This window comes from Polyodon spathula, chromosome 12, assembly GCF_017654505.1.
Source record: "Polyodon spathula isolate WHYD16114869_AA chromosome 12, ASM1765450v1, whole genome shotgun sequence".
Lineage (NCBI taxonomy): Eukaryota > Metazoa > Chordata > Actinopteri > Acipenseriformes > Polyodontidae > Polyodon > Polyodon spathula.
In genome coordinates this window covers 17509361-17532149 of record NC_054545.1, presented here as the reverse complement: position 1 = coordinate 17532149, position 22789 = coordinate 17509361, and the positions used below count along the sequence as shown (strand labels likewise).

General features: G+C 38.6%; 1 protein-coding gene across 22 annotated transcripts in view; it reads right to left on the bottom strand.

The window, feature by feature from the left end:
* Nucleotides 1–22789, bottom strand: part of LOC121323819 (gephyrin) — a 182693-nt gene that overhangs the window by 78080 nt on the left and 81824 nt on the right. For all 22 annotated transcript variants that reach the window (XM_041265054.1, XM_041265056.1, XM_041265055.1 and 19 more), the window contains exons 3-4: nucleotides 16998–17055; nucleotides 12609–12701 (exon numbers count right to left, since the gene is read on the bottom strand). In XM_041265054.1, coding sequence (XP_041120988.1) covers nucleotides 12609–12701; nucleotides 16998–17055 — 151 coding nt within the window. The remainder of the gene's footprint in view (nucleotides 1–12608; nucleotides 12702–16997; nucleotides 17056–22789) is intronic.

Here is a 22789-nt window from a genome sequence, read left to right as displayed (position 1 = left end):
CAGTTATGCAGAAAGAAGACAAGCTACAGTTTGAGACAGACACTTTTACTAATTTCAGCCTAACTATGATTTAGTGTATTTTTAAACATGAATATGTTTCAGTCCCACTGTCCCACATCACAACAGATTGATATGAATATGGTCAACGGGAACAAATTCAGACCAAGAGAAATATGTAAAATGAAAAAATTAAAGTTAATTACAGAACATTATTACCAAAAAAAAATAATTAAAAATGAAAACAGTGTATGTGTGGAGACTGTCTCTCTTGCCCCTGAGCAGAGTGACACTTGAAAGATCCCATTAGTTAAAGAGCTTCAAAGGGAGAGTAACATGCAAACCAGCATTGTCTCCACAGACAGGGAACCCTTTAATGAAATTCAAGCCCATTCTTTAACTTCAGAAGAAAAATGACCTTGACAAAAAGCCATTCCTGGCAGGCTGCGTGATTATTAAATATGTACAGGCTGCACAACGGAGGAACAGACACATGGTGAGGGCTTCAGAACAGGAGCTAGGACCCTCTGTGTACACCGCTAATTATGTTGCCTTCTCAACTACAGGTCCCTGCTCGCGGGCCTGAGTATTACTGCTCCATACAAATAAAAATCTGTCAGTACCAAGACAAAACATACAAATACAAAACTACACAAGAGCTATTAGGGTCATAAAAAGCAGAATGACCTATACCCACAGGATGTACAGGCAAGACTGCATTTAGTAACACTAAGCACTCTTGTCTACTTGACTTAGTTTTATCATAGAATTCTGATTTGGTGTATTAAAGTTAAGGAATGTAAAGAATGTCCAGAGCAAGCTTCATCTTAATTGAATATACAGTTATCTAGATATAATGTCACTTACGTTGACCAGTGTATTTTTGCATGGTATTACCATGTTTATTAAAAAGCTTTACTGTGCCTCAGTACTCTTTACAATGCTTGCCTATGATTTACTATGCTTTCACTATGCTTTATTACAGTTTGCTATGCTTACTATGATAAAAACATTTATTTTTTGTTTTTTTAACATTAATAACTCAACTTATTGGTTTTGCGCGGACTGGTGATCTTTATTGATTTTGTTAACCTGTTCATTGTGCAGTTCGTCACTTTCTGTAATGCGATAATGGGCTGAGCTATCCAGTGCAACAGAAAAGCTATGGTGTTGGAAAATACCTTCAGCTACCAATAAGACTCATTTTCTTTCCATAGAATTAAAAAATAAAGGAAAAAAAGTGCAATATAAATAATGTACAGCTTTAAATTGGGTTTCCTTTTCTTCTGTACACCTTTCCAATAAGGACCTGGGGGAAGGGCTTAACAGTGAAAGACACTATTCTGTTTTGTCTAATCTTACCTCCAGCCAGCCACTCTGAGGGCTGTGTGCTGAACTGTTCAGATTCTGATTGTGAGTTACTGCATCAGAGCATCGCAGCAACTACCAACATGCTGCACAATTAAATAATGTTAATGATGGCTCAATGGAAAAACAGCTCAAAATAAATACATGACTCTAAAAGGCGAGTGACACACAGACGTACTGTAAGCACAGTATGTACGGCGTCTCCACTATAATACACTGGTGAGGATGCTGTAATACTAATGAGAAGTTACAGTCTGGATTATCACACCTGTAAACGAGTTAGACTGTATTTGGAGGAGTGTATGGGGATGTGCCAGATACTATAGTCCCTGTGGATATTGCCTGGCTCAATAAACACTGTAATGAAGATAATAAGCAGGGTCACATCAAACAGAGCAGGGTCACTGCCCTGCAGCAGCACACTAAACAACACAGAGTGAAATGGGAACTCCCTCGGAATGATTACAGATACGGTTCTTTAAAAGAGCACGCTCGCTTACTACTTTTGGTGGAACTGCTTACAGCTGGGCCTCTGAAGCCAAAATAGTTGCTTTGACTCTAACTGTAGGCTATTTGTTAAAGTAATCGTAGCTGCCAAATAATTCCATACATTTTAACCATTTTGCTCTTGTATTTGATACATAGTTGCAGTTAAATGTGCAGTTAAAAAAAAACACAAAAACCCATGTTATAGCACACTATAAACAGGCTTGCCGTAGATCGGGGTCGTGACCCTTTAAGAACGTGACCAACAGATAAAACTTTGATTTTTAAAGCGGTTTCACGCACTTTTATTAAAAAATAAATCAAAAAACAAAAACAAACAAACACCTAGCTCTCATTGAGCACTAACTAAACGTATGCAGGTCCCTGACTGACACGCAGGACAGCTAAGCTGTTTACCTGACATACAACACCAAAGCAAAACACTAATACACTTGTTTATAAAACCAAATGTAGGTTTCCAACAGACCTTAACGACTTTCAGCCGGGCTCTTCACTCCATAGCAGCAACAGCACAGCAAACTGTCTGCTTTCCTTAAATACCCTGCACCTGGCTCTAATTTACAATGATAGCCAGGTGCAGGGGATAATTAACAATAAAACAATTAACACAAATACAATTAAATTAACCAAAAGCAATTACATGAACAAAATGTGCATTTTCACATAGTTTTTAGGCAGGGTGGAGACTAACCCTCCCCCTGCCTCCTTGCAAAACATATATTTACATTTTAAAACCTGATTCCTGGTACTACTTTACATTAAAAGGAAGCTCTCAGTTTGTACACTTTACTTTTGGGATATCTGTTTTCACTTGCACTTTATGGGTCATTTCACTGAAGCAGTGTCTTCTGGGTTAAAGCTTGTTACTGACTGAAAGCATGTCAGTCAACAGCGGAGCAGCTGACTGGCTGTTGACAGAAAAGAAGCCAGTGAAGGGGTGGGGATAATTTCCCTCTCTAGCTGAAATGAAATGACAAGACAGTCTAAAAGCTTGTTTTGTTTTGTGAGTTTTCTTTAACCTTATGTAGCACCAGTTAGCAAGTTTTCAAATTAAAGCATAACACATTACTTTCAAAACTGACCCACAGTATACAATTCAATTAACTGTATGGTGCATTAACACTCCTGAGACTGAAAAATGCCACTGGGATACTGTTATTTTACCAGCGTTTTGCCATCTAGAAACCACAGAACACCATTTTGCCCATTTTACCCCTGTTTGAAATGCCCAGTTACAATTGCCTCACCACCGCAAACCACTTACAGCGGCCAACCTCCGTTCACACTGTCAAAAAACAATCACTTTTTTACTGAAGCTACTGAACCATACTGTAGACGTGAGGATTGCACATGTTTTATGACTGTAAAACGGGCACTGAGTGTTATGAATTCTTGGATGGAATTTATAAAACACACACAATGACATAAACACGCAATTAATACTTGATTTGCGGGGGCAATTCTGAGGCATATGTAATTCTGTACATAATGTATGTAATTCTGGGGTGTTTCTGAATGAAACCGCTAAAATTGGGAGGGGATTTTGCAAATGAGGTCTATTAAATATTCTGTCTAATTTATTAAAGCTGCCGATAATTGCGGGCCTCGTATTTGCTTGATTATTTTAAGAACACTGAAAAGCAGGCGTTAATTTACCACAGTCAGACAATAGACTATATACAAGGCAAGGTAATGTGGGAGACTTGCCTGCAGCAAGGAGACATCAATTTTCAAGGACAAAGAAATATTTAATAACAAGAGCTAATTTTTTAGCCCTTCTGATCAAGTCAGTTTGTAAATTGCGGTTTATAATACCGTATTGTTTTGCAAATTCCAATTTTCAATACATGTTTCAAAGCTTACATGACAAAAAAGAAAGTCTACAAATAGAGAATATAGAATCCATTAAAAAAAAAAAAAAAAAAGGTTCTTAAGCAACTAAAAAGGTCTCCTTGCACTGGCAAAGCAAGGATCTAATGACACCCTTTACTTAGAGTGTAGGCATTACTATAAGAATGATGGAGGAGATTAAGAAAAGATGGAAGGATATTCCGAGGAGCACGAAAGAAAGAGTCTCATATACATGTAATACAATGAGGGCTCCTTCTCCACTGTTATTTTAGTAATGCTTTGTAATATGACATTCTGGTATTTAACTACTGGTTCAGGCAGTATTGTTAAATTCGAATTTGAAAGAAAATGGTAAAAAATAGGACAGAGGGACAGATGATGCAGTTAGTTTGTAGCTAGAGAAAATACAGTACAGCTGGTCGTAGGCGCATCTGAAGAATGTAGCTAAATTATAAACCATACAGATATGCTTTAAAATCATACAGGATAGTAACTGCATAAGAATTTAAGAAGATATAAGTCGTAGTTAAACTAAAGACTGTTCATATGCAGCTGTATGGAGTTATTGTTGTTGAACGTATTGCTGTACAATGTAAGGATTTTCCACCCGTTTGACTGCCATGGATGTAAGTGAATACAACGTATTGTTTCTGAAGTATAATTAGTCTTATAAAATAGGTTGTTATTTTGACGATGAATGTGGCCGTACTGAACACGGCTTTTTGCGGTCGGTTTTTTATATAGACCATTGGAGTGTTTGAAGTACAGCACAGGAAGTGGAATAATATATCAGCATGAAGTATAAAATGCAAGCAAAGAATCAAAAGCTCTTCTGCAGAAGAGGGACCAGTGATGAGAAAACTAGCGCTAATCAAATACTTTCTTCAGTTTTTCTGGTTGGGCATGTCTTATCACAGTACTATTTCGAACAAAACTATTTTCCGACTATTTTGGATAGTAGACTGTAGAATAGACAAACAGGCAAACGGACACGAGTGTCCATTCTCTGATATCTGCTGCGAATAGCCACGCAAATCAGCAAAAAAAAAAAAAAAGAAGACTATAAAATCAAAAAAAAAAAAAAAAAAAAAAAAAAAAGCTTGACTTCAAATCAAAGTTTTTCTCGTGTTTCACCTGAAATGATTCCCTTCCACTTTCATGTTAGGAAATGCTTACAATCTCTTTACTGAATGCAATTTTTAACGTTAAAAATCCCTAAAGTAAAAAATTTCTAAAAGCACAACAAACGAGCCTTTACTCTCGGAAAACGTTTTATATATATATATATATATATATAATATATATAATATATATATTATATATATATATATGTTGCCAGGTGGGGGGCGGGACTTGTTAGGGGACATGTCCCCCTCACTTTGTCAATGATGGGGAAATGTCACCCTCACAGTACTAAAACTCTTACTTCACAATTTATTGGTATAATCACTAGTCAGCATAGAGGTCAATGGGAAGAAAAGCTGGATCTGATCTGGGATCACTGGAAACGGATCTTGAGCTGGAATTTTACTATGAGGATCTGGATCAGGCTCAACTGATCCGTAATGATGATCCGATCCTGGAGCTGCACACGTCTTAAGTAGGGAAACTGACCAATGAGAAGTGACCATACGTGGGCATGTAGTTTAAAGACCCGGCTGAATATTTCTCAGTAATGTTGGGGAAAAAAGGCAAATGGATGAACAGAGATAGAGGAGGATGCACTGCGCTGCTGTATCCAAAACACAAGAAAATGGTTTTAGTTTGTAATTCACCAGAGCTCGTGTTATTTACAGAGGTTTGTGTCTACTTACTACTTACTTGAACTTTTCATTTTAAATTGAAACAGTAAACCTAAAACAGCAAAATGACCTCTGTGCAAATAAATGTAGACATCAACAAAAACTACATACATTGGGAAGAACTTTTTACTCAATTATTATACCAAATTAATCACAATATATTACTGATTCTAAATTAATCTGCGTGTTTAAATACTTTGCTCTTGCATCTCTATTTATCAATGTTCCAAAAACTCACTCTTGGTCACATTTTACTAAACATGTTTAAACTAATAAAAACAATTACCATAATGGACATTATCGTATTCATCATAGTAAAGTTGAGTTCTTACCTGTAAACAGGAATACTAAGTTTAAAGTTTGAAACTCATTGTTTAGAGTTTGGTGGTATTTATATTATTGTCGCTACACTACAGTTTGGGGTTCAAACTACATCTGCATTGTTTAAAGTGGATGAAAGCTGAAAATACTTTTTGAAAACACCCTTTTCGTATCCCAATACAGTACTGGCATTATTTCCATAGCAAAACTGTATCTAAAGTGTTTCAACTGTGGGGAAAGCTCAGCATTTCTCGAAATACATTTCAAGGGCAATTCTCATCCCTTTCATTAAATCTGAATTATGCCACACTCGCGCTAGCGATGAACGCTGCCTCAGGGGCCGGTTGTACTAAAGGGATCTGATCCTGGATCCAGGCTCTGATCTGAGCAGAGCTTCAGTGCTCTTCAGTGCTTCAGGCTAAAGTCATGACTTTGTAATTCCTTGACTCAGAAGTGACTAACAAGAAGCGACTAGTTTTCATCTATTCAACATCCGCAAAATTTTCACCCAGCTTGATTATAGTAACTCCCTGGTTATGCTTGTCTTCCAATGCTAAGGCCAAGCATCGCAGCAACTGGTCATGGCGCCAAATAAACAGTCCTTGGCCAAGACACCTTACATCCTGTCAAAATGTGCCTTACTGTTGCAGGTGATGAACACAAAGGACATGAGGGATCCTCACCCACCCAGAGGTTTAGGTTCTGTGGTGATGGGAGAACATCATATGTTGATCTGATGAGGAAACTGATCCTGCTCTGTTCCATTGTCCATAGGTCTTGCCAGCCGATCTTGCATTGTTCCACACTCTCCCATCTCATCCATTCTCCCTGCTTAGCCTGGGAAATGGCCTTTACACACCTGATCCTCTACCGCTTTTGTAGCTCATTGACTACCAGCTTCATCCGTTGAGCTGGGGTTGCCTTGTGCCATGTAGGAGGAGCTGAACTGAGACCAAAACCTCCTTTTCCATGCAGAACTTGCCCCATAATATCTCTGATTTGAAGGGCAGCCTTAGCATCTTCCACAGCTTTCTTTGCCGCCCAAATTTTCTTCCAGTTTTCAGCACAGGTGTTGCCTCCCTTACGCATTTGTCGCGTGAATCTACTAATGTCATTTCCAGTCGGACTTTAGCGCAATTAAACTCCTCGGTTAGAGCAGAGATTGGTAGCTGCAGTATTCCTTTACCATAAAGGCAGTATGGAACTCCCAACCATTTCCTGACGTATGAACTGATTAAAGCTTCCAGCTTCTCAACTGTTGTCAAGGAAACTTCGTTCACAGTCAGTGGCCACAGCAGTCTTGGGAGTAGACCAAACTCAACGCACCAGAGTTTCAGTTTGCCCGTTAAAACGCTGCTGTCTATGCTCTTCAACCCTTCCACTGCTTGTTGTCTAACTTCTCCCACACGAACTGTGTCCTTCAGATCCCCGTCAAACCATCTCCCTAGACTTTTCACTGGCTTCTTTCGGACACTGTTGGTATTGCCTCACTGTTAATGTAGAACCTTTTATCTACTACTTTACCTTTAATTATAGAGATGCTCCTACATTTAGTGGGCTTGAATTGCATTTGTGCCCATTCAATGTTATTGGTTAATTTGCCCAATAACTGATTAGTGAAGACTATTGTTGTAGTCATTGTTGTCATGTCATCCATGTATGCTCAAATTGGTGGTAGTGGCATTCCAGAACCAAGCACTCTCCTCCCACCACCCATTACTTCCATTGTCATGGTAAAAGCCAGTGGAGAAATGATAAATACTGCCATTATTCCAACTTATAGACATTGCCATGTAGTGCTGAATTCTGAAGTTGAAAAACTAAATTGCAAATCTCCCAAGTAGGCTTTCACTAAATTTGTTATTGTCATTGGTACGCTAAAAAAATCAAATGCTGTCCAAAGAAGTTCATGTGGCACTGAACCATATGCATTAGCCAAATCCAGGAATGTCACATGGAGCTCCTTCCTCTCCTTTTTTGCTGATTGAATTTGTTGCCAGATTACGCTGATGTGTTCTAAGCATCCTGGGAAACCTGGAATGCCTGCTTTATGTATTGAAGTGTCAATGAAGCAGTTATTTTAATAAGTAGGTTGACAATCTCTGAGCAATAATGCTGAAGAAAATCTTGCCTTCTACATTTAATAGGGAAATAGGATGAAACTGACCGATGCTTGTAGAATCTTTTTTTTTTTGGTATAAAGACTCCACCTGCTCGGCGCCATGCTCTTGGTACAACCTGTTTTTCCCATGCCACTTTCATCAATTTCCACAGGATTCGTAGAACTCCAGAAGCACTCTTGTACACTCTGTATGGAACTCCATTAGACCCTGGAGATGATGATGCCCTTGCTTTTTTCACAGTTTGTTCTACTTCTTTCCACTTAGGTGCACAGTCCTCCATTGGGTATTTGGGTGGATAGATAGATGGGATGTCTGAAGGAACTGACATAGGCTCCTGCCTTTTTGAATCTGTATATGTTTCCTCCAAATATCTCTCCAGCTCAAACTTAGGTGATTTTGGTGTGCTATTTTTCTCACTGGTGAATATCTTCTTTACAAATTTGAATGGATCTTTAAAAAAGTTCTCGGACGCTCTTTCTTTTTTGCAGCGTTTCCGTAGGCGCTCAGCTCTGCGTAATGTTGCAAGCTTATCTTTTATGACCCTTTGTAACAGAATGAGTCCCTCCTTCTGACTTTGTTCTGCTTTTCTCCAGTGCTTCCTCAACTGCCTCCTTTCTCTAACTAAGCGTTCAATCTCCTGCTGCCGTCTAGACTTTCCAGGAATAGTTTGTATCCAGGAATATTTTTCAATTCCAAACCTCTCACTTCCATATGTGTAGATGATGTCCCCAAATTTATCCAGCTTCTTTTCAACTGTAGCATTATCACATCTGGTCTGAGGTATGTCTATTGGATGCAACAGCATTAAAAGAGACGGTCGGAGGTTACAACAAATGTGACCGTAAAACAGCTATTTTCTGTTGGACAATAAGCATTATGAAACTTGATTTAGAGCATCATAGAATCTAGATGTGTACCAAATGTGAAGACAGTTTCTCAAAGCATATGGTTAAAACAATCTGGTTGTGAGATGGTTAATTTATACTGGACAACACATGTAATGGATTGAGAGAATCACAGAATATAGTCGTGTGTGTACCCAACATAATCTCGTGCATTTAGAGATCAATGTTAAGCTCACTGACACATTTAGCATGCAGCGTTTACATACCCTTGCAAATATGAAGCCACTACATCAAAAGGTATGTGAGCTTTGAGGCTGTGTAAATTTGGTGGCTTGGCAAAAACATACGTGCCCCCCTGAACCACATAGGAACATCATGGGAAGTAATTCCATCTTTGACACTAGAACCACTTAATACAAATTGCAGTCTTACTATGTAGTTGAGTGTACACTTATGAAATTTAATAATACAGTCATCATACAAAAAAAAAGAAGCATTTGGCCAATATAGTCTGAGAGGTTTTGTTGCAAGTACAATGTATATATCTTGTAAGGATCGCAGTGTATCATACTCCTTTCTGCAACAATGCTGGTTTTCTGTTCCCACAATACCCAAATCATTTGAGTCAAAGCACCAGATTTGTTGCAGAAGGTAGCGTGAAATGGATACACTACGATGAAAAATATATTTTTCCCGGTAAAAATTCCAGAGTAAAAAAAAAAAAAACAAAGTCCCTAGTTTATATACCTAGTATGATGTATGCATACAAAAATATCAAAACAATGAGGATATGGACAACACAGGATGCAGCACAGGTAAAGCAATAATAATAATCATCTTTATATAGCGCCATTCATAGTTGACCACCATCACAAAGCGTTTTACAAGATAAGAGACTAGGGTTTGTGAACTATGCATCAGCTGCAGTGTCACCCGAAAGACGGACTCATGGTCGCACAATGAGTGAGTACCTGAGCTGGGATTTGAACCCGGGACCTGCTGGTTACAAGCCTGTTTCTTTAACCACTGGACCACACAGCCAATGTGCTTCTTATAAATACTGCAGGGGGTTCCGAAACACTAAGACTGGAAAAACAAACACTGTTTTCGGCTCTGCAGTCACTGTGTTTAAATACTTCCACTCTGCTAGCTGCTGTGGCTTCCACGACATTCATCATGCACAATTAAAAACACTCTGGGGATCGTCACTTAAAATTCAAAACTCAATTTCACAAATACAAGTTTACAATTAGCCTGACCTCTTCATCCTGTCGTTTATCTTGACGCAATTTGCAGGTTCATTCTGCTTGAAAAATCACATGGTGTCAACACTGGCTCTCTTTCTCTCCAATCTTTCCTGTGATTTAACCTTGCACAGGACTTAATATCAGAAACAAAGTGCCCCCAAGAATGCTCTGACACAGCAATGGAGTTGGTCTATGGAGAGTTAACACTCTAATAGTTAATCAGTTTTATAGCATTCTCTCCACTAGTTCAGACAGCGGGCGTTTTGCACAACCCCCACATGTAGTTTTAGCTGTAGGCACACAAGCATCTTCCCTTCTGAAAAATGATTGGCACTTTATTGACAAATAGGTATGCTACTGAACCAGGGCAGAGGTTGGGCATGAACCCGCGAGTGAGCATCTTAACCACAATGCAAAATAGACGGGCTCACCTGCATCAGTGGTTTTAGAGCTTTTAACCTCATCTCACCAACAGGGAACAGAATCCGTAACGGCAAGACATGACACAACACTGCCCGCTACACTAACACTTGGCAAAGCCATTCATGAGCAATTGTTCTTCCCTCTCATGGTGTCTGCACCTTATATCAAAGAAGTCTATGAAATATCCTCTATATAATGTATAGTGATTGTATGCAAATAAGTTAATGTAAAACACTAACTTATGTGTTTACAGTACCTGCAATAACTATGGGATAGTTGATAGAGTGCAAAGTTATAAATGTTGGTACCATCAGGTTTCTGCTAGTTGTAACCACTACAGCAGGCATGGACAACTGCGGACCTGGAGGAAAATTCTACACCAGGCTTAAAAGGTAGAACTAATTTGAGATAGAATTGGTTCAATTAGGACACATGGTTGGAAGACCTGGTCAGAAAGGGCTACGGTTGCCCATATCTGCACTATACAATTGCTAACATGGACTTGAGTAGCTGTAAATGATGTTACAATACTGAATCAAATGGTTACAAAATGAACTGAAAACAAAAAAGGGGAAAAAGCATTAAGAAAACCTAAGAAATGAACAACCAACTAAAAAAGTACAGTAAGGGCAGTCAGTGAGACAAGGAACAGAACAATGCAGTCAGTCAAAGGAAATGAGAGTTTAACCAAAGGAAATATCTCTCAAGGACAATATTGCATTTTGAGACATTAGTGTTTGACTGCCTAAACATGAATCACTGAATGTGGTAAGTGCATTAGTGCTCTGTGCAAAATAAACACAGTGAAAAACAGACTTTCTTTACAGAACCAGTGATGCACTTTATCTAGTTCATTGTCTGTGTGCCAATGTATATGTTGCAGCAATCAAATAATGAGTAAGCCCTGAATCTGACTTTGTATATGTTGGTGTGAAAGTCCATTAAGAATGTCTGTGATATTTTGAGGCATCTATGACATCTGACTTTTAAGACAGAGCCTTTTCTTCTTAAACTTCATCAGTTATGCGTCAGACTTTAATGTTTTCATTCAATATTTCTGTTAAAAACTAGGATAACCTAATATAACATACAGCACCCTATTAAGTGACCAAATACCCTACCCTAAATTGTCTACTGTTAAATAAATGAAAACTCTGACTTGAATTAATCAACCATTTGATTCATTTTTCTGATTAGTAGTAATAATAAACTAATAATCAATAAATAAAATGAATAGATTGGACGGCTGCTCAGTTGATTGATTCATTAAAGCCAGTTTAGTTTCTGTATCAGAAGATGCTTGTGCTCCATACAGCGAAGGGCAATCCTCTTCAGCATCATTGACATGCAGGGGGTGTGATGAAGAGCACAGCGGACAAGAGTTGCTGATACCCGTGAGTTTTTTTATTGAAGAGACGTATGGCACACATACCTCCACAATCATTTAACAGTCTATTTAATGTATCCAGAGTTCAATACTCTGTGACCCTCTAATTGGGTGATAAACGGGTCATTTTACAAGATATGCCAAAAGCAGGCAGGGAGTTTTGATGAGTAAGTTAGTCTTTAAAAAAGTGCCTGCCTGATTCAAAGGGCAGGGCTCTCTTGAAATGGCAGGTGCTAATGCTATATTAATCTTATCACTGTAGAGCCCGACTGCTGTAATGTACAGAACGCAAGGTGTTTCAAAGCTTTTAGGCATGGCAAGATTAGTGCCAAGTCTAAAGTGACCAGATAATGTGATTAGGTACCAGGAAGCACTAGCTTCACAGTGTATGGCAGAAGGATCCAAACAAACCCAAACTTGAAAGCATCTAGAAGAAGATTCTATATCAAGGAGCCCAGCAACGACTGTACAAGACTGGAAAAGTTCTGTTGTAACCTTAGGAACAGCACAAGGAGTTTGTGACCTTAACAGGTACTGATCTACTTTATAGAAGTAGACACTTTGGGAGAAGGCCTAATACTGCATTACAAAAAAAATACACACACTACCCTTGTTCAGCGGAACACTTTCTATAGTGTATATTCAATATATTCAATTTTTTTTAAAACATTTTAATTCAGGCATTGGTCTGGAAATCTTGGTCTGCCCAGATGAATAAACGTAAAGCTTTCTCTCACCTCTGGCGTGACATCTCGTGGTGCAAACCCCGTCCCCCCAGTAGTTAGGATCAGATTCAGCTCCTTCTCATCACACCAGTCCACCAGGGTTTCCTGAAAACAAACACGATTACTAAGAGAGGATGAGAAGACAACAAGCAGCTTCAGCCTTCCCTAGATCAAACCAAGCCCTGGGACTGGCAGCACACTGAACTGCAATGAAGTATAAACGCTGCGGGGGAAACAGGATTTCAAATACAAACAACATTCTAAAAATGTTAGTCAAATACACACTGTGCCTCAAGTAATCACACACTACAGGTGTCAGGGTTGTTAAAAGAGGTCAGCATGACCTGTCGCCACAGCCTGTGGGATATATTAAATGGACAGTTTCATCCAAACCGGACAACTGGTTTCCAAGATATAGCCTTCAAATGGCATGGCCCCATTAATATTTTGCCCACACAATAGACCAAATAATACCTGCAGTTCAATTTTCTATCCACCAAATGTCTTAATAGTTTATTGTGATTTGTTTAAATTGAATCTGTGGACAAAAAACAGACTCTAGAACACCAAAAAAAAAATTATTACATTTTATATATACTGCATTCACTGAAGGAACATTATTATTTCACCGAGCAGTACATAATACACATTTAGGTTACATAATCCAAGATTTGTGTGAGTGTGAGTAAATGCACTCCAAATTCTCTCTCTCTACATATAAACATTTAATATTTTGTGATAGGCTTGTGCAATTTGAATACATGAATTTATGTCAATTTAGTTGCCACACAGTACAGGTCCCAGCCTGGCACAGTAAACGGGAGAAAACTTGCTGTAAAGGTGCTGTTTCGCACCTGCTTAATATACTCTGTGCAGACATTTCGTTTAAGAGGACAGCTACTCAAACTGTGAAACAGGATGTCCCTTATAATAAAAACTCCCTTTTTTATAAAAGGGCCTGAACATCATGCAATCTAATCAAGTCATCTAATGCAGTGCAGCATCAAAATGTCATCCATAGCTATGAGACACTCAATAGACCTACATTAAGAAATACTCAAAGAAATGGAATAAATTCAGTGACAAACGTGTCATCATTACACATATTCAGTATTTCATACACCAAAATGTGCTTGCCATGGAATAAAGTGTATTCTATTGAGCAAGGGTCCTGGAGCTGAATAGCTTACTATCTTCAATCAAGTCACTTAAATAATCAACTATTCGTAACATTGTTACCATAACGTATGCAGTCTGAATACAACCAATACTACAGTATGACAACACACAAAACACTTTTTCTTGAATTTTTTTTCTTGTTTTTTTTTTGTAATCAACGGACTGCTCATCTAATCTCAGATCCTAGATTAGTATCTTTTAATAACACTTGCAAGGATGCAAAGGTTTTTTTTATTTATACTGAGAGCATATCGTTTGTTCCTGGAAGCAATTTTCACAGGGAAGCAAATACTGTGTTCATATATTAAATATTAATAAAGACTTTTTTTTATTATGGAATTGCATTCTGTTAAATTGTCATTTTTAGTAATTACTTTTTATTGAACTATCTTTCTGTGTGTGTTTTTTAGTAAAGCACTTTGAGGTGTCTTTGACTGTGAAAGATGCTACATGTTATTAAATACGTTTTAACAAAACACTGAAAATATACTGTGTTGGTTACTAGTTAGTATTTAATGTAATTAGCATTTTTTCAAAATGCTAAGAAAATGAACACCACCTGGGTGAAATGAATAAGACTAGTCTAACACCACACCATATAGCTGTACTGGCCTGTCTCAATGGGCAGAGTGGGCTTGGAGCACTCGTTTCTAGACTTATCATTCAGAGCGAGCCTTACATCTATTTAATTCTGCAGTTCACGGCAAGTTACAATTGCAAGATCAATATCTCATTAACAGCAAATACAGGCAAATCATTTTCTCATCTAAGCCCTTGTATTGCAATGAAATATGCTAAAACTATCGAGAAAAACTATGACGGATTTTGTAGCTATTTAACCAAATATCACAATCCGGGCAGCATCAGAAATGTTCCTGACCATAAAAAACTGTTGCTAGTTACGCATCGATAGACAGATCTATAAATCACACTGGGACGGGCATTTCATTATTGGATTCCATTCCTCTCAAAGGTCTCGCTTACCAAAAAATTACGAGTGAATTAAGATGAAGGAGCTGATAACCCCTCAGTGAACTTTGAGGAAAGTGCTGTAAATAACAGTTGATTCTAAGAATTACTGAAGCATTCAACTCAAAACTCAATTGATTCAGACAATTCTCAGAGCTTGCAATTTTAAAAGCACTGAAACATGAAATGCAAGGTTATTATGAATTATACTTTCACTTCGCAGTAGTTGTAAAAATTCTGCATTTGCAAGTTTCTTAATGGAATTTTAAATGAGTGTGCTTAGCATACAGCAAATTGGACTGGGGCAGGCAGGGGGGGGGGGGTTCAATTCTGCCTGTTCCAAAGATCAAACTAGCAAGGGGAACTAATATCAGTGTAGTTGTCATGCACCCCTGAGGCAGGCTGGTAACTAGTAAGATGTCAAATGAAAAGGTCAAGTTGGCAAAACAGGTTCTGCTTGCAACTTTTGTCTGCCTTTAAATAGCTTTAGTTTAGCCTCTCTCAATCATTATAAACTTTTAGAGTGACATTTTTTATACATCTTAAAGCAGCTCCCCTTATTTCTTGCACTGCGATGTCTGTATATAGATAACTGTCCGAAATAATTTCGTGTATACAAAAACTGACATGTTAGCATAAAAGGTCCAGCCATATCTACAAACAGCCAATTGGTGCAGACTCGGCTCCCACGTTTTGCTGCAGTAAGAACTAGTAGGAAGATACATACAAAAAGTCGGGACCAAGATTGGCCTTATTGTGTCTTGTTTAACCTAGCAACTTTTACATTACATCTTGACCATTTGTTGTTGCTTTACAGTCATTTCAATGGCCTATGGCCTTGAGTCTCACAACTCACCCAGGCGTGCGCAAGATAGGTCTTACCACACATCCTGCCATGGGTTATTGCTTACTTAATTAAACAGTAAATCAATATGACGTAATTGCTCTCTAATTAGAATTAATAACGCTATAATAACTATTTGATTATTTTGTGTTGCTGAATTTCTTGGTGCAGTATTTTTCTGGCCCTTTTGACATTTTCAAGGGGACTAAATGCAACAGCAACTTAGTGACACAGCTCACCAGGGCTCCATTAACATTGCAAAACACCACCCCCCCCCTCAAAAAAAACCCAAAAAACAATTAGGGGAGGCCTACTTTTGGGTTCAGCTGTGTGAAATTGGTTAAAGCACAGCATCATTTGTTCTGTAAAGCTAGTAAAGACAGACCTTAATGTATCAATCGGCAGTTGCCAGCTGCATTTAGGCTTCAAACACGGTGAAGTCACGAGCTTAATCAGGTAGTTCACGGGAATCAAGGGCGAGAAGCAGGGAGCATGTGTTTCGGCCGCCCGCTGAAGGAGCTTATTGGCAGCTCGGGCCCAGGAGACTCACTGATTTATTAGGAGGAACTGGCTCAGGAGCTCCAAGTAAATGAAATCTTAAACAATGTTTTCTTCACTGCGGAAAAACCCTTTATACCTATTTTATTTAAAGTAGGTCAAAAATGTGATTAATGTACTGCAGCTAACTTCTCTACAGTAGGAAGAAAAACACAAGGAAAATAACCCAAGGGTGTTGTTTTGTGGAGTATAGTTAATGCTACAGTGTCCCCCAGTCATGTTCAGTTTTACACTCAAATACAATAACCTGGGAGTCTCTGGTGTTCCACCTGTGCATTCTATCACACTTAGTGTTCTGAATGGCGTTCTTTTTGTATTTTTCGAGTTGATCGAGCCTATCTGTTTTTTTGTTAGGTATGCAAGTTCTCCCCTGAGAAAAGACTGAAGCTGTTTTATATGCTCAATGCGACTGCACATTGAAGCACAGGTATATGTAGACAAAGTGTTGTTTTTTTTTTTTTATTAGATTTTGTACATTTCCAACTACAATATAATATATTTTTTTGTAGTTTATATTTGCATTTGTGGCATTTTAGGGGCATTTACTGTTAATAGCACTTATAAACAAAAATATATATAAAAAAAACAAAGCTTATTCATGCTGAGCTGTAAATAATAAACTGAATAAGTTCTATTAATTTTTTTTTAAATGATAAGTTAACCGCAGTCATCTATGTGCGATGCATTTGCACCACTTTCTGCCTCCCGTGTGAGCTCAGTCACTGCTGCTAATGAAGCATTAAAATAAGGAGCTGCATTAGCTTAACTGTTTTAGAACAATGGATATTGAAATCTAATGGTAACTGTCTCAATAATGTATAATTCATTATACATGCATATTGTTTCATTACCTTAATTTCATCTATTTCATCTGGCACGATTTTGTAGGCCGATATGATTCCTCCCAGCCTAAAAAAAAAGAAGATCCGAACATTACTATCACTGTTAATTAGTATGTACACGACACAGATGAACTGCAATGAGTTACAGGTAATACTACAATGACAACATGTCACAAAGACAGCCAGAGTGGGTGGAGTCAGACCAGAGCCAGGAAATAAGCAACAGAGAGGTGTGGTTTGGTGGAGCTGAGCGAATGTTTTCTCTCAACATTTAATAAAGAGAACAGAAAATAAAAAAGGTTGTACAAACAAACACACAAACACAGGACACGGCACATTCGTCAAAACAAAAAGACAAACAAAACGGACTAGACAGACAAACACGGTGAGCTTCTATTTAATGATTACTTTTGTTATTATTTCTACCTCAGTCTCCTATCCCGTTCTCCACTCACCGAACACCCAACCGCGAGTGAGTGAAAACATGCTGCTTTTATGCAGCTGTACCGAGACTCGACTGCTAATCAATTATTCAATTGGAGTCTCGGTACAACTGCACGTGAATTAATAAAGTGCAATTCCCCGTGCTCACATATTATTACTTTTTACTTGCACGTGAAGTGCTGTGCAATCCTCGTGCCTAAATACAAATATACATTTTAAACACTCGTGTTACACAGACCCGTTTATATCCCATGTACCAATGACTATACACTAACATTTAACACATCACACGCAACATATAACAGAAAATACACACAGGGGCGGGCACTTCGTCACACAACAAAAGACATATGGTTGAAATTAGAAAAAAAAGAAATTCACGGTTATCACTGATTTTGCAATTTCCATGAAATTTACCCTACACCATTTAAAAGTAGTTCCTCATGAAAATTCCCATCTCTGAAAGAACAGTGTAAATATACATATTTTTTATAACTTAAAATATATACAGTTCCACTGCATTTAGGAACCTGGCAGTCGGTTTAGTTTGCTTCTGGTAAATAATTGAACACACTCTACAGAGCTGCAATTGTGATGCATTTGCCCAGGAGTGAGGCCTGTCTGGATCAATGGGTAAGGCAGAGGACAGCAGCCAAGGATTTGATGTTGAAATGTTTCCCACAGATGCATAACGGCAAGGAATATGACAAGTTTGACTCATGTGCCTTGAATCAATCAAAGATTATACCAGTACAGTGGATGGTTGCCTTATCATCTGTATGAAATATAGCAATCTAACTTGTCTCTGGATTGGCTAATGATGGCAACATAACTTATAATCTGTATAGCTGACCATCTGTCGTATGGTACAAGAGTACTTTGGGTGGGCAAAAGCTTGTGTCTCCAACATGAGCTAAAAGAAAAGCAGGGCATATTTATCTAGAGCCTTCATCAAGCTGCTGCCAGGTATTCTAATAAAATAAATGACACTAAAACGATGTGACGAATTCAAGAAATGAAAGCTATTAGTTGTTCATATTGACCGATTCTTATTGAAAATAACAATGCAGTACATATTCACGATCAGTGTCCCATCCTAATCACACTTCTGATAGGAATGAACTGGTGCTTCATGCTATATGACAAAGCATCCCAAATCAAATGGAAACAAATTAAAGACATCTTCCCAGATTAAACTGTAGCAATGTAATCATACCGGCAAGGCTAATTAGACAGATCTAATCTTGTATCGGGAGATGTTTAAAGCACTGTGTCAATATGGGTATAATATTGCGCTGTCAGTTTTGTACTGCAGCCAAACTGTCTTGGAGAAAAACAACACCAATGATAACATTAGCATTTGAACCTGTTGCCATTCATTTAAAGTGATTGTGACTAACAAAATATGTTCCTAAAATTGTTCTTCTGTACTTTTCTATAAGCTACATAGGTCTAAAAGGTGCAGTTTTGAATGTAAGCTGTTATAGCAAACATGCTTTTTTCATTTTAAAACATCTGGTACTACTTTAGGGTAAAGCAAGTTCCCTTTCAATTCGAAGACGACCACCCATGACTATTGGCTATCCCTGCCCATTGGATAGGTATCGCTGAGCTCTCTATATCAGAGCTGTTGACAGGCCCCTTCCTGGGAATGACGCACTCGGTCCCGCACACTGAGGGGTTAAAACCGTCATCCTGAGGAAGCCATTTCTCTTTTTCTTTCTCAAGACAGTACGGGAAGACCTGTGTCTAGCTGAGCGTATTGATAGAAAGAGCTTCTGAGTCGTGTTGTATTTCCCTTGCATTCATGCTGAAAGCCAACTTGCGCTTTCCTGGAATCACTACTCTCTAATTTCATGTCTCTTCTTCTGTCTTTCAGCAGCCTCCTCGCTTGCGTTGTAGGTTGCTCTGTCTTTACTGTTTGTCGTGTGTGAGCGACTGCCTGTGCAGTCATCCCGTGATTGATTGTCTTGTCTTTCTTGGGAGAATACAGTTCCTCCACGGGGCTAGTCCTTGCCGCATCCCCGCTGTCGAGTGATTCTGAAGTGGGCATTATTGTTTGGCTGCCGCTGCGCGTCCCCCGTCTCTGTGTTAGACCACACAGCCCTGTTTTTTGCTGTCTGCCTGCAACTCACCCACTGCAGCTTCGGCCCTTGTGTCTCCCTGGTCTGTGCTACATGCTGACCAGGTGTGTGTGATCACGCGGTTAGGGTAAAGCACCGTTGCATAGTTACTCCCGGTGCTTCAGTACCTCAGTGCACGCATAGACCTTGGTAGGTAGGTATCTCTATGAAGGTAAGATTTATGGAATGATTTTGTTACAATCAGTTTAAACTGTAATTCTTAACTTGTGTTCTGTTATTGTGCAGTCACACAGCCCAGTTTAGGAGACTCACAGCCTATTTCATCTATTAGGCTATATGCTCCCACACACTGAACAAACAACGGCTGTGTGAAATTGAAATGCATCTTGGATGTTTTTACAAGCCAGTTCCCATGGTAACCACCAAAATGTAGGTCCTAATTTTATTAAATTACTAATAACGTTGCTGTTTTGTTGACATTTATATAAAATTAAAGTATTAAATTTAAGCAGTGTCTATGTACGAATCAAATATGCATGAATTATTCAAAGGGTCTCATCTCCCATGGTTTAAGGTGCCAGAAAGCATTTTATCCAATAATAAGTGTTTCTTTTCAGCAAACACATAAAGTGGTTACTCTTATAACAATTACAGCAGTGATGTTGTCAGGACCTTTTCTGGGACTTTTCAAACTACACTTTCAAAAGTGTTTTTACCTGAATGAGTTTAGGAGGTTGAGCTGGCATTTCCAGAGAATTAACAATCTGTACAGTAACCAATGAGCTGCCTTGTTAAAATGAGCAACTTTCCTTCAGGCTTATGACATTCACTAAATGAAATCTATTTGCCTATTAAACCCCTTATTGTAGTGGTACAGAAGCAAACAACTAAATTCCATAAATCTAATCTGTCATGCACTTTCATACGCTCTACCTAACCTGTCATGCACTTTCATACGCTCTACCTAACCTGTCATGCACTTTCATACATCTGTCTTACATGTCTTGCACTTTCATACGCGCTATCTAACCTGTCATGCACTTTTATATGCTCTATCTAACCGGTTATGCACTTTTATACGCACTTTCTAACCTGTCATGCACTTTCACATACTCTATCTAACCTGTCATGCATTTTCAGATGCTCTATCTAACCTGTCATGCATTTTCATATGCTCTATCTTACCTGTCATACACTTTTATACGTTCTACAGGTCTCAAACTTGCAGTTTTGAAACAAAACAAAAGTTTGCAGTCACATGTGCTTCTTTAAACCGTGTCTGTGGTAATGGAAGTACAAGCAATAATTATAAAATGAACCCAGATTCACACAGAAATAGACCAGCAACAAGACAAGAGAGTGCTGATAAGATTTTAATGATGTAATCCTCTGTGAGTTTGACTAAAGAATACTGTATCCTCACAGCTGCCTAATGAACCTGATCATCAGCAGAACATTTTATTATTTGGGACCACTTAGACAAGCTTTCTTTTTTTAATGTTAACATTTCTCTGAATAAAGCCGCTTCCCGCTAATTAGCACAATAATCCCGAAGACGAGTGCCGTGTACACAATGACCGCAACCTACTGCCATTTGGCATCTGACAACTTTTGCTGTGCGGCGGTTCCAAAAGCTTTCAGTACTTGACACAATCTGCTTTCGGTTTCCAGATTGAAGATAAAGCATGCGGTTATCTATCTTGCAAACCCATTACATTGTACGTAACAAGGCAGAACAGTCCACTTTGCTGACATTCGTATGAGTGATCTGCACTGATCTCAATAAAAACTTTCATTCTCTACAGCGCAGTACTGTTAATTAGAAAAGGTGCAGAATAAAAAAAGATATTACCAGATACATGGACGAGGAATTCATGTGAGCTAAATCTCACGTATTACTACAGTATATAGAGGACAGAGTAGCTGTAATGATCCAAGAAAAAAAATGAACTGGTGTATCATATTATTTTAAGCAGTTTTTGAAGTGTTCCAGTCCAGAACACCCTGCTGGGTTTTGAAGAAATGCATTACTTTACCTTTGCTATAACAATATTTGAGATATTGCCAAAATAGTACGCTGTACAAATAGTATGCACTGGCCCTACTCTTCTAGGACATTCCTTAAAATGAGCTAGACTCCTCAATTTTCACAATAAATCAAAACAAATACTTGTGTTACTTAGGAAAGACAACAAGTGCACGTGCTATAAATGTGAAATATGAGAGGGGAAATTATTTTATTTTATTTAGTAGTCGGCAATTGATTTTTACCCCATTTTTCTCCCAATTTGAAATAGCCAATTATTTTAGGCTCAGCTCATCGCTACCACCCACGTATTGACTCAGGCAAAGACGAACACGCACTGTCCCCGAAGTTGTCAACCGTCAGCCGACCGCTTCTTTTCACTCTGCAGACCCACCATGCAGCCACCTCAGAGCTACAGCGTCGGAGGACAACGCAGCTCTGACTAGGCAGCTTAAAGGCTGGGGAAATATAGAGACACTGAATACTCGAAGACTCCATGAGAGCTTCCCCTATAGCTGAGAGAGAGAGATAGAGAGAGAACGCACCTCAATCTTGACCTGAACCCCCCACCCCCAGCCTGCACGTGCTATATATTGAACAACTAGTCTCAAACACAGTAATAAAAAGCTTGTAAATGATCCTGTGCCACTTAGCCTCTTAAAGTGATTGTACTTAACAAAATAATTCCATAAATCTTTAGTGCTTTTCATTTCCATTAGCTACATAGATATCACATGCACTTTCAATTTAAAGCATTGCATTCTGTACTACATCTCTTACACTCGTACTTCCTAGGTCATTTGATGGGCAGCAGTGTCTAAAAGCATGTGTGTCAAAAGGGGAAGCAACTGGTTGGTTATTGACAGGAAATAAGCTTTTGAAGGGGTGGGGGAATGATCAAGGAAGTGCAACGCTATTTAAAATCAAGGTTTGCAAACAGATTCTTTAAAACCTATTGTAGTACCAGACATATTTTTAAATATAAACGTCTTACAAAACTGCATATTTGAGACCTACAGTATATATCAAATGTAAGATTAATTGTGCTGACTTCACAAGAGCCTGTGCACCCAACAGCAGGTATCATTCCACTGCTTGCTCTCTACCCAGCGTTGTCCTTCAATAGATTCTTCCTGCAGTACGCAGCACTGTTTGAGATCTATGCAAGGACAGCTTTTCAGAGGAATTCTTCTTTTGCGTAGTTGTCCAGGGAGTTATTCTTCAGCAAGCAAAGCTCATGAATATTG